Here is a 12,212-nt window from a genome sequence, read left to right as displayed (position 1 = left end):
AAAAATGATTATTAAGTCATTTGTAAGTCTATATTTGCTGTATAGCAACAAGTGTATATTTGCATCCTTAGGGATTTTCATTACAGAAACACAGTATGTAGCATAACAAAGTAGGAAAAAAAAAAGTACTAAGGCTTAGATCAAAGTACTTAAATTCAAGTTCCAGATCTGCCAACTATTAGCTTATTTGATAACTATTCCAATACTACAGCATTTGGTCAGGAGTCAATGGCAGAGATAAAAAGGTAACTAAGACTATTTCATAGGTATTACATGTTTTGGAATATTTGATTGAATCTAAATAAAACTCCTGTAATAAAATTGTTAAGGTGCATTCTATAAATGAGGCACACTATCCTTCTTCCAAAAAGTATTTTCCCTTTATGTTAAATATTCATGTATTAAAGTTATTCTGGATGTCCCTTGCCGTGGCTGCAAGTATTAAAATCTCCACACACTTCCTTCAGTATTTTAAGTACAGTATTTTACAAGTTTGAATATTAGCAAGTTACTTAAACCTCAAGTAGACTTATCTACTTTTTGCAGGCCTATGTTATCCTTCAAACAGGAGGGAAGGGCTGCACTTCTAACAGAAACACTGCCGGCTTCTACCAAGCCTCCACTAGAGCACCAGACCACGTGGTATCTCTCTTAAGCTTAAGGTTCCCTACTCCTCTCCCTCCTTTTCACAAGGACCTGGAAATTAAGGTTTCTTTCTCTTAAGTAGAGCCCTGACATATGCCACCTGTGTAGTACAGACCGCAAACATCCTGCAGCCTGACTCCCGGAAGCCTACTAGAATCAGAATAAAGGGGAACTTGGATGCCGATAATGCCGGGAAGGGAAATGATTGGAAAAGTAAAGCGAGTGAGACTACGGTAAGCTATGGGACGAGGACCTGTCAAAACAGTGTAAGACCCACGCCGAACGACCACAACCTATCCTTCGGGAAGGCCTGAGGTGGGAGCGGCACTACGGGAGGAAGGAGGACGAAGGGACCCGCAGGAGCTGCCGACGCCGCTCCCCACATACCTCTCAGCATGCACCGACAAGCCAAGAACCCTAGCCCTCATCTCGGGTCTAACCTTTGCCCCAAAATCCTGCTGCCCAAGGCGGCCGCCGCCGGACCTGCCCGCACCTGTCACTAGAGAAACATACCAGCCCGCGGTTCCCGCCCAGTCCTCCACCGTCCCCGGGCAACTGCAACCACCTCAACATCTTTCCCCTACCAGGTGTCCCCTTTCCGGAGCGAGGTTTTCAGCAGCGTCGCGATGTCAGAACGCTGGGTGTCCAGATCCGCCGCTCCGCCTTCCGCCATCTTCTTCCACTAGCGGCAGCGGAGGCGGCAGCTACGGCGGCGGCACGCCCAGAGCATTGTGGGAATGGCGTCCCGCGGCCCCTCCCAGTCGGCAGGTCGAAACCAAAAGAGACGCGGGGGGAGGGGGGTGCCTCGGGAGAAGAGGAAGCCTCGGGGGTGGACTGGGTGCGCGTCTGTGGTCTGCTGCCCCCCATCGGTCCCCGTCCGTCCAGCATCTCGCCTGGGCCTCCTCCGGCCCGGGACCGCCGGCTTTTAACTCTCGTGGCTGAGGGCTCGGGCATTCTGCGCTCCAGCGGTGCCAGGGCCCGTCCAGCCTCGACTTTGCCTACCCCTCCTTTCTTCCTGCGGACGCCTGAAAAACCCTTATTTGCGTATTCACTCACGCTTGAGGGTGGGGTGGGGCGGGGAGTGTGGGGACGGCTAAGATATGGCAGAAAATTTACAGCTCCGTGACTCTGGGCTTTTGGTTGCGAGTTGCAGAACCCAAGCTCAATGATTACTGGCACAAAGAGCAGTCCGAAACCGAACGTTTGGCCGCAGTGCCCTTCCTAGGTTCCTTGCAGCTCCCTTGCTATAGGTAGGGACCTTTTTACAGGCTCTTTGTGACGCCTCCTCAGGCACACCCAGACAACTAAGCTGCAGTGAAAAACATGTCCCAGTTCCTCGGTGAACAGGGAGTAAAATCATGTATTGAATCATGACAGGTACCAAGGGGAAGAAAACTGGGAAAAACCTCCTCTGTGTCAGTGTAACATTTCCTTAATGTCATCCCATGGTGTGTGCATCTGAATTGAAACTTAGATAACGTGAGCTTTTTCGAAGCCAACAATTATGGTTCAAATGGGGAAATTGAGTCCAAAATCAAGATGCCAAGGTCAGACATATAGCAAGTGGAGAGGCAAGTTCACAGCCCAGGTTCCAAAGACCATGTACTATAATCTATAGCATACTCTACCTCTCCTTAGGAAACCCTAAATTAAAATGTAAATCCCACAAGAGTTGCAACTGGGTTCCTCTCCCCACCCCTTCCCCCACCCCTTCCCCCCCCACCCCTCCCCCCCCCCATCTCTCTCTCTCTCTCTCTCTCTCTCTCTCTCTCTCTCTCTCTCTCTCTCTCTCGGAAATGTGGTGACTAGCATCTTGCTGAATAACGTAAACAACACTTACATAGTTAATAAATTAATTGTGGAAAGCTGCTGAAGTAATTACAAGCATGAAGATGTCCAGATGTGACTTTTTAAGATAACGTCTAACATCTGATGTGACAAATAAAATGATTAACAAGAATCCTGACATGCTCTCTCTTATTTCCCCATTTTTAATGCCTACCCTAACTCATTTGGAAGATTGGTGTAGTTATGTTGGTAAGAAGTGTTGAAGCTTACCAAATAAAAGTATTGTATATTGGTATTTGATTTGGGTATATCCATATTACAATTGCTTGTTGCTATACAATACTATTTTGCATTATCAGCCTTTACTTGAGAGTCTGAAAGCAAATACCACTTACTTCTATTTCTTGTTTGGCTTTTCTTCTGATGGGTTAAAAAAATTAGTGTTTCTCTAAACATGGGTATCCTCGGATATATTTTCCCCCTTTTCCAAAGTAATTATCCAAAGAGAGGCAGTATGATATGAAAATAATATGTTGTAGCCATATAGACTTTAGTTCAAACTTCACTTCAACCTCTAGGAGCAAAGTACTTAACCTGTAGATTAATAATAAAATTGAGTATTATAATACTTACCCTAAGGATTCTTGTGAAGATTAAATTAAATAATATGTGTTTATTGCTTTGGACATAATAGTCAATAAATATTAGCAGGAGGAATTAGAATGATGACAAAATGAATTGTATAGTACTTGAATTATATATCAATAAAGCTTTTTTAAAAAGTGTTTGGGATTTTGAAGGCAAAATTGTGCTCTATCATTTATAAACATAACATAATTAAAAAGCAATGAGTCACATACTCTTATTCAATTTTCTCATTGAAGAGAAATGTTGACGCCTCTAGTCATTCCACTAAGTAAAACAGTCTTTTCTCCACCTTCACCATGCTAAAGGCAGTAAGTTAACTGGAAAAAGATATATAAATTCAACGTCAATTTGAGTTATACAACAGATCAATTTGTAGACTTAACTAGTTGCCATCAAAGTCAGGAAAGAAATATTAGTTATAATATTTTATTTAGCAACATACATAGAGTTACTAGCATTGTTCTAAACACTTTAAAGTACTAACTCTATCCTCTCAGCAACTCTTTGATTAAGGTACTATTATTATTCCAATTCTATAGATGAGGAATTGAGACTAGTAAGTAGGAGAACCCAGTTTTTGGATGCAAGGAATTTGGCTTCAGAATTTAGAAGATTTGGGAAATTTTAAATTTTTTTTCCTGAACTTTATGATCTCGTTTATAACAATCAACTTTTCAGTGACCTCCATTTATGAATTCATAGAAATTCTGCTTATTTTACTAATATTTTCTTCAATTATGAGGAGAAATAAGACATTATTCATAAATACTAAATTGGTTAAGGCCCATATTCCTACATTCAGTAGGAAGATAAATTAATAAAAACTGTATTCTTTGAATGATACAGGTCATTGACTAAAAATCAGAAGATTACATCTGCTTATTCTGAATTAGGGTCTTCAGTGATGTTTCTCTACATTAACTTTTCCAAATATACTACTTGTATCTTGTCTATTTTAAAACCTAAGGGTTTTGAGTAGGGAAAGCGGGTAAAGAATGCTGAGTACTTTAGAAATCAGGCTTAATGTGAGTAAGGTGGGCCTCACATAAAGTCAGTTGATTTTGAAATTGAAGATACTCTAGGAAGGATTGATTCTTTTGATCTTGTAGTGATTCCTTTCTCTGCTCACTGTTGTTTGAACAGTCCCTTGTCCAACCTTGAGAGGTCCTTGCACTCAAAAATTAAAAGAGAGGACTTGAAATATAAATACTCCAGAGTGAATAGAGGCTTAAAACTAAGTTGTCAAATAAGACCCAGTTTTCAGCATGGGGTGATTCAGAGAAGAAGAAAAAGCAACATGTTCTATATAAAATGGTTGAATGGGCGAAAGTTCAAAAGAAAATTCCAAGATAAATTCTGCCAACTTCACAATTTTTTATGGGACTGGCTACTTGAGCCCAAGAAAAATCTGCCTGAAGTCAGTGGATTTAGTTCATTGCAGATGTACACAGAATAAGCATATCTCCTGAAAGAAAAACGTTTGTGACCTGACTGCCTTTATTTCTCTACTCTTCCTATCTTTAATCTTCAGGAAGCACTGCCTCACTTTTTCCTTCTCCCCTGTCCTTTCTCTGCAGTTTTTCCCTCTGATAATCCTACCACCCCCTCATTCATATTCATCTCCCAAAACCTTTCATTCTTTTCTCTTATGTAATTGTGTAACTCCTTTCTCCCTTCAGCAGCTAGAAGGCAGCAGAAAGGCGGAGGAGGAGTGCAAACACCAAAATAGCGCGTAGTAAAATGCTTAATCTGTTAATGACATTTTGAAATTTGGGATGTGAATAAAAATCGTAAGTGCCACGATACAGTTTTTAAAGTTAAAAAAACACAACGGCTTCTTATTTCAGACAAATGTTAGGTTCCGATAAAGAGGATGAAATCGTAGTGAGGTGAATATAGCACCTTTTACAAAGAACCAGTATACTTGGATTGTGACTCTGGCTCAGTGCCACTAACTAGCTGTGTAACCTTGGCCAAGTTATTTAATCTCTGTGAGCATTCATTTTCTCATTATAAAATAAGGTGATTAAACTTCATGGGCTGAAACTCAAATGCTTGCAAGGTTTAGATATAGCTAATGTAAATGGGTGAGGCAAATATGCCTTAAAAAATAAGGAGTTGTGGGAACTCCATTGAACCATCTGCCCCAACTAAATGTGTTTAAATTAAAGGAGTTAGAATAAACAAAATTATATCTCCTTTGCTATGGGATCTAGAAAGTTGAATTTTGGCATGGGCATGAAGTCTACAAATTAATTAATTTGGGTTGTTTCTTAGATCTCTTCTTAAGCATATAAAAAATGCTATGAAAGCAGACACTACCCTGAAGGTTGATATCAATTCTCCCTATGTGTAGCCAATTCTCATTAAATGATGGCACAACTAAACAGATTTGAATCAATAAACAAATCAAGTAGTCTAATGGGTCTAGAATGAAAGTAAAAGAAAAAAACAAAAACAAAAAATCCTTAATAGAGAATATAATCTGTGTGTTCTAGATAGTTTAAAATGAATTGTCCTTTATGATGGAAAAGTTTTTCAAGCAAGAGTTGGCTTATCCTATCCAGCCAATAGTGATATAGCTTAAACCAAAATTGGCAGTAGCAAAAGTCTATTTTATATTTTTTATTTGCTATTTGCCTTTATTGATAGACTTCCAGATTGATTAAAGATCAATTAAAGAAAAAAACCAAAAACAGAAATCTCTAAGCAGTCTCTGGTCCTTTCCCAAGCTTCATAATAATGGATGAACTTGAGAAAGTTAAATTGTTTCGAGATGCTGATCTTTTGTTTTAAATGGACAAAATGATTTAAACAAAATATTGACCTTAACAATATATATTTGATCATTTGTACTTTATATATTTCATTCAAAAGTTTAAAAATGTTTTTGTTATGCTATACATAACATCTATACAACCAAAGTAAAATAGAGAGTTGTACAATGAGCTACTGATTCTGCAACTATATAGATTCCAGAGAGATTTACTTTGTTTTCTCCCAAGAGAGGGCTAAATTATTCACTTTTTCTGTTTGGACAATCCTTCTCTTCATTTTGGCTGAGGAAGCAAAACAATTTAAACTGCTTACAAAGAGTTTTAGAATAATATAATAGGTCTTAGAGACTATCCTTGTTCTTGGACTGATGGAAATATAAAGCATCTTCATAATGTAGACTTCCAGGTATCTCTAAGCAGCAGGACATTACATACCACACAGTAGATTTAGGTCAAGTTAGAATATGTCAACAATGAAGAAAAATTGTTTGGTGATTTTACAAAAATATTTATCACTTTATTTTTGTTGTTGTTGCTAGACAGTATGCTTCTGTTTAGGACCTTTTGAACTCTGTTAATTATGCATTTCTAAAATTATTCATGTCTGCTATGCAAATAATATAAGGGATACATGAGATGTGCAAGAAATAATAGTATACTTCTACAGATAATTTAATTTACTTAATGATAAATGTCTTCCTTTGCTACTTACTAGTTCTGTTACTGGAGAATTTTCCTCATCTTTAAAATGGGACTAATGGACTTATTTCTTAGGATTCTTTCAAAAGTGAATTAAATAATGAAATCAACTACCCCCTGAGTTCAATCCCCAGTACCGCTCCCTCCCACCAAAACAAAAGGGTTAAAGTTGTGGCTCAGTGGTTAAGCACCCCTGGGTTTAATTCCTGGTACCAAAAAAAAAAAAAAAAAAAAAAAAAAAAAAGTCTAACTTTACTCACAATCTTTTGCACGAGGGATTCTTAGGGATAAAAATAAAATGACAAACTAAGAAGCTTAGAATACCAAATACAAAAATATTTTATATGCTTATGATGTGTAATTACACACATAGAAATGTAACAGATTAATAGATCAAAGACTTGTTTTGGAGTCATCTGTGGATTCACAATGTGGAAAGTAGAATAGTGGCTCTCCAAAGATCTCTATGTCCTAATTCCAGAAACTGTGAATGTGCTACCTTATATAACCACAGGGACTTTGTATATGTAATTACGGTTAAGGACCTGGAGACAAGATCATTTTGCGTTATCCCATTAGATCCTGTCTAATTACATGAATTCTAAAAAGTGAAAGGATCAGAAGCAAATGTGACTGACTATGGAAGAATGAAGATGAAATAAAGGGGCCTCAAGCCAACAAATGTGAGTGACTTCTAAAAGCTGGAAAAGGCAAGGAAATGAGTTTTTCTCCGGAGTCTCCATAAGGAATACTGTCTTGCCACCTTGGATTTAGTCCAAAACATTTGTGTCAGACTTCCATAGAAATGTATGATTATATACTTTTGTTGTTTCCAGTCATTAGGTTTATGGTGATTTATTATAGTGGCAATAGAAAATACCCACAAGTGTCTTAAGGAAATTAAGACAAAGCAAAATATATTCAGGTTTAAAATTGATCACTGTGTCCATGTTATATAGCATTTACACAGATATATATTATATATTGGGTATTATATCATAGCTAGCAATAATAAACAATTGCATGGAATAAGATATATTCTCTGGATGGAAAAATGGAAGATAATCTTAGCAATGAATTCTAAAAACTAACACAATTTATAATACATTAAATAATAGCTATACCTAAGTCTCCAGTAATAATGTGATTATTTTAACTTTTTAGGCAATGTCACATCAATAGGCAGGGTATCTTTTCTTACACAGTCTACTAATTAAAAATGCTAATATTTTCTGGGAAAATATGTACAGACATACCCAAGAAAAATGTTTTACTAGCCATTTGGGCATCCTTTGAACGCTATTAACATGTAAAGTTGACCATCACACTCATGAATTATAAGCAGAGAAAATTGAGTCAGGTGGCTTAAGAGGGGTAGAATCATAAATACATTGAGCTGGATAACACACATCACTGTTAACAGAAGTAGATTATAAATCAATGCACATACCCCAGAGTTTTCTTCTTTCTCTCTCCTCTCCCTCCCTTTTATCCTTTTTGTCTTCAAAGACATTTGATACAACTCTCTGAGGATAGTGATTCCTTGATAAGTACTTACAGAGCGAAAAGACTTTGGAGGGAAGTTAAGATTAAAAATAAAGCCCAGGTCTACTGTCCAATTAAAATAGTTAACGGAAGGTAGAAGTATATCAAGGTAAGACCCTGCTTTTATCAGGGTGAGAGCTGAGTGGTCACAAGAAATGCCCTTTTGACTCTATAATGTTCTATCTATTTTAGAGTGATTCATCTAAATGGTGGTGTAAAGCAAATTTCATTCAGCCTTTTCAGAGAAAAAAAAATAATAATTTTAAACTTGTTTATCAAGAGGAGAATAAGGGAAACTAGAAAATTAAGAGTTTGGAACTGTCAGATTTTCTAAATAAACAAAGGATGTTTTCCTAAAATGATTCTACTGTTAACAAAGTTTGCATTTTCAAACTTTCTAAATGCAAACTTTCAATTTTTATATTGCATACATTAATTCAGAAAAGAAACAACATCTTATAAATAGGTAAAAACTTTTTTCAAGTTTGAAAGATGTCTAAAACTGAGTTAAAGAGAGTAAAGAAGCTTTTGGAAAGTATAGAAAAATTTTTCTAAGGGAAATGATTATTTACTAGAAAGGAAATCTTCACCAATATTGATTTTAGTATGTATTTGCTGTCACCCATTGAAAGCAAATTTATCATGAAATGGACAAGTTATTTTTTAGGCATTTTTTAAAAAGGCTACATGATGGTATTCTCTAATAAAAGTGTACTTGGACATATTAAAAGAAATGTTGGGGGTCTCCTCTCAAACAAAGGAACTCTTAAATAAGAGAGCAAAGTGTTCATGAAGAGAATGACATTCTTCATTTGAACTTCATAAAGAGACAATGAAACTCATTTGAAATTTGCTGTATAAGGTATATTACTTATCTAATGGACCTGCTGGAAGGTTAAAAAAAATCATCTCAACCCAAAGCACTGTTTCTAGTGTGGTCTGTAGATTAGCTATGTCATATAAGTGTGGTTGATTTTAAAATGTGGTGCAATTAAACTATGGGTTATTAGCCCTAAAAACAAATATGTTGAATCCAGAACCTTTGAGAGTTGAAGCTTAGCAAATATCATTTTAACAAGTTCACAGGTGATTCTTATACTCTCTAAAGTTTGGGAGGGATTGGTCTAAGGAGATAGGTTGGCTTCTTCATTTAATTTTTCTCAGATTTAGGCAAAAATTCTCTACCTAGTGATACAGGCTTAGTCTTTTTTGGGGGGTGCTTTATAATAAAATACCTTAGATGAGGTATTTCATAAACAATAAAAATTTATTGCTTACAGTTCCTGAGGTTGGGAATTCCCAAGGTGTCAGAAGATTTAGTGTCTGGTGAGGACTCAGACTGCTTCAAAGATGACTCAGTCTGCTTCAAAGATGCCACATTCTTACTGCACTCTTACCTGTTGAAAGGCCAAGGGAACTCCCTTGAACCTCTTCTTTTCTTTTTTTTCAAACATTTGAACATTTTTTATTAACACATTATAGTTACACATAGTAGTGGAGTTCATTTTAACATATTAATATATGTATGGAACATAATTTGCTCCATTTTAATCCCCAGTGCTCCCACCTTCTCTCTCCTCCCTCATTGTTCCTTTTCCTGTTTACAGATCTTCTTCTTCTTCTTTTTATTTGTTCTAATTAGTTGTACATGACAGTAGAATGCATTTTGACACATCATACATATATAGAGTACAACTTCTCTATGTACTGGTATGATTGCATGAATGGTGTGACTCTACATCATGTTCAACCAGAGAAATGGAAAGTTGTGCTGTATAAGGTGGTTTCCTTCCAAGTTTTCTGAGGAATCTCCATACTGCTTTCCAGGGTGGTTGCACCAATTTGCAGTCCAGCAATGTATGAGTGTATCTTTCTTTCCCGAATCCTCACCAACATTTATTGTTGCTTGTATTCTTTTATATTATTTATTTTATTTTTTTACACAATGGAGCACAATTTTTCATTTCTCTGTTTGAATAAGATGTAGAGTCACACCATTTGTGCAATCATACCCATACATAGGGTAATAATATCTGTCTCAACCATCTCTCCTCCACACCCAATTCGCTCCCCTCCCTCTCCTCTGCCCAATCCAAAGTTCCTGCATGCTTCCCTTGAAAACCCTCCTCCCAAATTATGGATCAGCATCCACTTATCAAAAAATATTTGACCTTTGGTTTTTTGGATTGGCTTACTTCGCTTAGCATGATGTTTTCCAATTCCATCCATTTACATGTAAATGCCATAATTTCATTTTTCCTTAAGGCTCAGTTATATTTCATTGTGTATATATATATATATCACATTTTCTTTATCTATTCATCTATTGAAGGGCATCTATCTTGGTTCTACTGTTTAGCTATTGTGAATTGAGGTGCTATAAACATTGAGGTGGCTGTATCACTGTAGTATGCTGATTTTAAGTCCTTTAAGTATAGACCGAGTAGTGGAATAGCTTGGCCAAATGGTGGTTCCATTCCAAGTTTTCTAAGGAATCTCCATACTGCTTTCCAAAGCACCATTTTGTAATCCCACCAGCAATGAATCAGTGTACATTTTCCCCCACAACCTCACCAGCACTTATTATGGCTTGAATTCTTGATAATTGCCATTCTGATTGGAGTGAGATGAAATCTAAGAGTAGTTTTGATTTGCATTTCTCTAATCACTAGAGATGTTGAACATTTTTTTTTCATATATTTGTTGATTGGTTGTATTTCTTCTTCTGTGAAGTGTCTGTTTAGTTCCTTAGCCCATTTATTGATTGGGTTGTTTGTTTTAATGGTGTTAAGTTTTTTGAGTTCTTTATATATCCTAGGGAGTAATGCTCTATCTGAAGTGTGTGTGGTAAAGATTTTTATCCATTCTGTGAGCTCTCTCTTCACATTCTTGAATTTCCTTTGCTGAGAAGCTTTTTAGTTTGAATCCATCCCATTTATTGATTCTTAATTTCACTTTTTGCTTTATGAATCTTGTTAAGGAAGTCGGGGCCTAAGCCAACATGCTTTGAACCTCTTCTTTGGGGACACTAACTCCATTCCCAAGGTTGGAGCCCTAATAATTTAGTCACTTCCCCAAGGCCCCATCTCCTACTACTATCACATCAGGCATAGGTTCTACCTACAAATTTGGATGTGGGAGAGTGGAGAGAGACACCAACAATGAAACATTGTAATTGAAATTATATTGTAGCTATAAGGCTAGATAGATAAGCAGTTCTTGATAGAACAATTTTTACCCCAACTCTCTATAATTACTTAATCTCAGCAAATTAAATGAGCAAACACTAATGTAACTCTCACATATTGTAACTGGCATCACTTTATCTGAGACTTTTTCTTTTTTAGAATTGTGACAATCTGTTCACCACGGATACTGGCTTGCCTCAGTAAAGTGATATCATATTCTTCTGTTTGCTGACTCTATATTAATCATTTATAGTCTACTGAGCTTCATTTTTTAGAAACTAAATCTAAATTCAGTTGAAACCCAATAAACTGCTAAGAATTGAGTGTTAATAAATTATCTATTCAAAGAGATGTATTGCCTGTATAAAAGAACCCAAGTAAAAGTTTGTTAAGTCATAATTGTTATGTATAAATATAATACAAATATTTACTAAAGTACATAAGTATTTCTAATTATTGATAATGTTTAAGCAGAAAGAATGAACTATTTGTATTAGTGTACTTATTTTTCTACAACAATTCAATATATAAAAAATGGTGGCATCAATATCAAAACTTTGTTAGCTCTGTTCTTTTAGGATCATACTCTTTATTACTGAACTTAAGGATCATCACACTAAGAAATATGATTATTAAAAGTTGATTTCACTCTGGAAATGATGAAAACAGGATAAGACTTTTTCTCATACGTTGCTGTCATTCTTGAATGTGGAGATGATATAAGATGGCACATTTTTTGGTTCAAAATTAGAACTGCACACATCTTTTGCTTGATCATGGGTCTTTGGGAATACGTCCAAAATGTTACCTTAATTCCTGGAAAGCAAAATTTCAGCTCTTAAAAAGTAAATCTAATTAGATATTGATTTTATAGTCAGCCTGACAAACAGACAAAAATACTCCTGTGGAATCACATTCTACA

At 36.3% G+C, this 12,212-nt stretch overlaps 1 protein-coding gene across 3 annotated transcripts in view; it reads right to left on the bottom strand.

The window, feature by feature from the left end:
* The window catches only part of Usp15 (ubiquitin specific peptidase 15), a 116,568-nt gene extending 115,233 nt beyond the window's left edge, over window positions 1-1,335 (bottom strand). For all 3 annotated transcript variants that reach the window (XM_076854804.1, XM_076854805.1, XM_076854807.1), the window contains exon 1: window positions 1,230-1,335. In XM_076854804.1, coding sequence (XP_076710919.1) covers window positions 1,230-1,318 — 89 coding nt within the window. In that variant the 5' untranslated portion in view covers window positions 1,319-1,335. The remainder of the gene's footprint in view (window positions 1-1,229) is intronic.
* Window positions 1,336-12,212: the final 10,877 nt, after the last annotated feature.

Source organism: Callospermophilus lateralis, chromosome 4, assembly GCF_048772815.1.
Source record: "Callospermophilus lateralis isolate mCalLat2 chromosome 4, mCalLat2.hap1, whole genome shotgun sequence".
Classification (NCBI taxonomy): Eukaryota; Metazoa; Chordata; class Mammalia; order Rodentia; family Sciuridae; genus Callospermophilus; species Callospermophilus lateralis.
The sequence above is the reverse complement of the archived record's forward strand: the minus strand, read 5'-3'. Positions and strand labels throughout refer to the sequence as shown.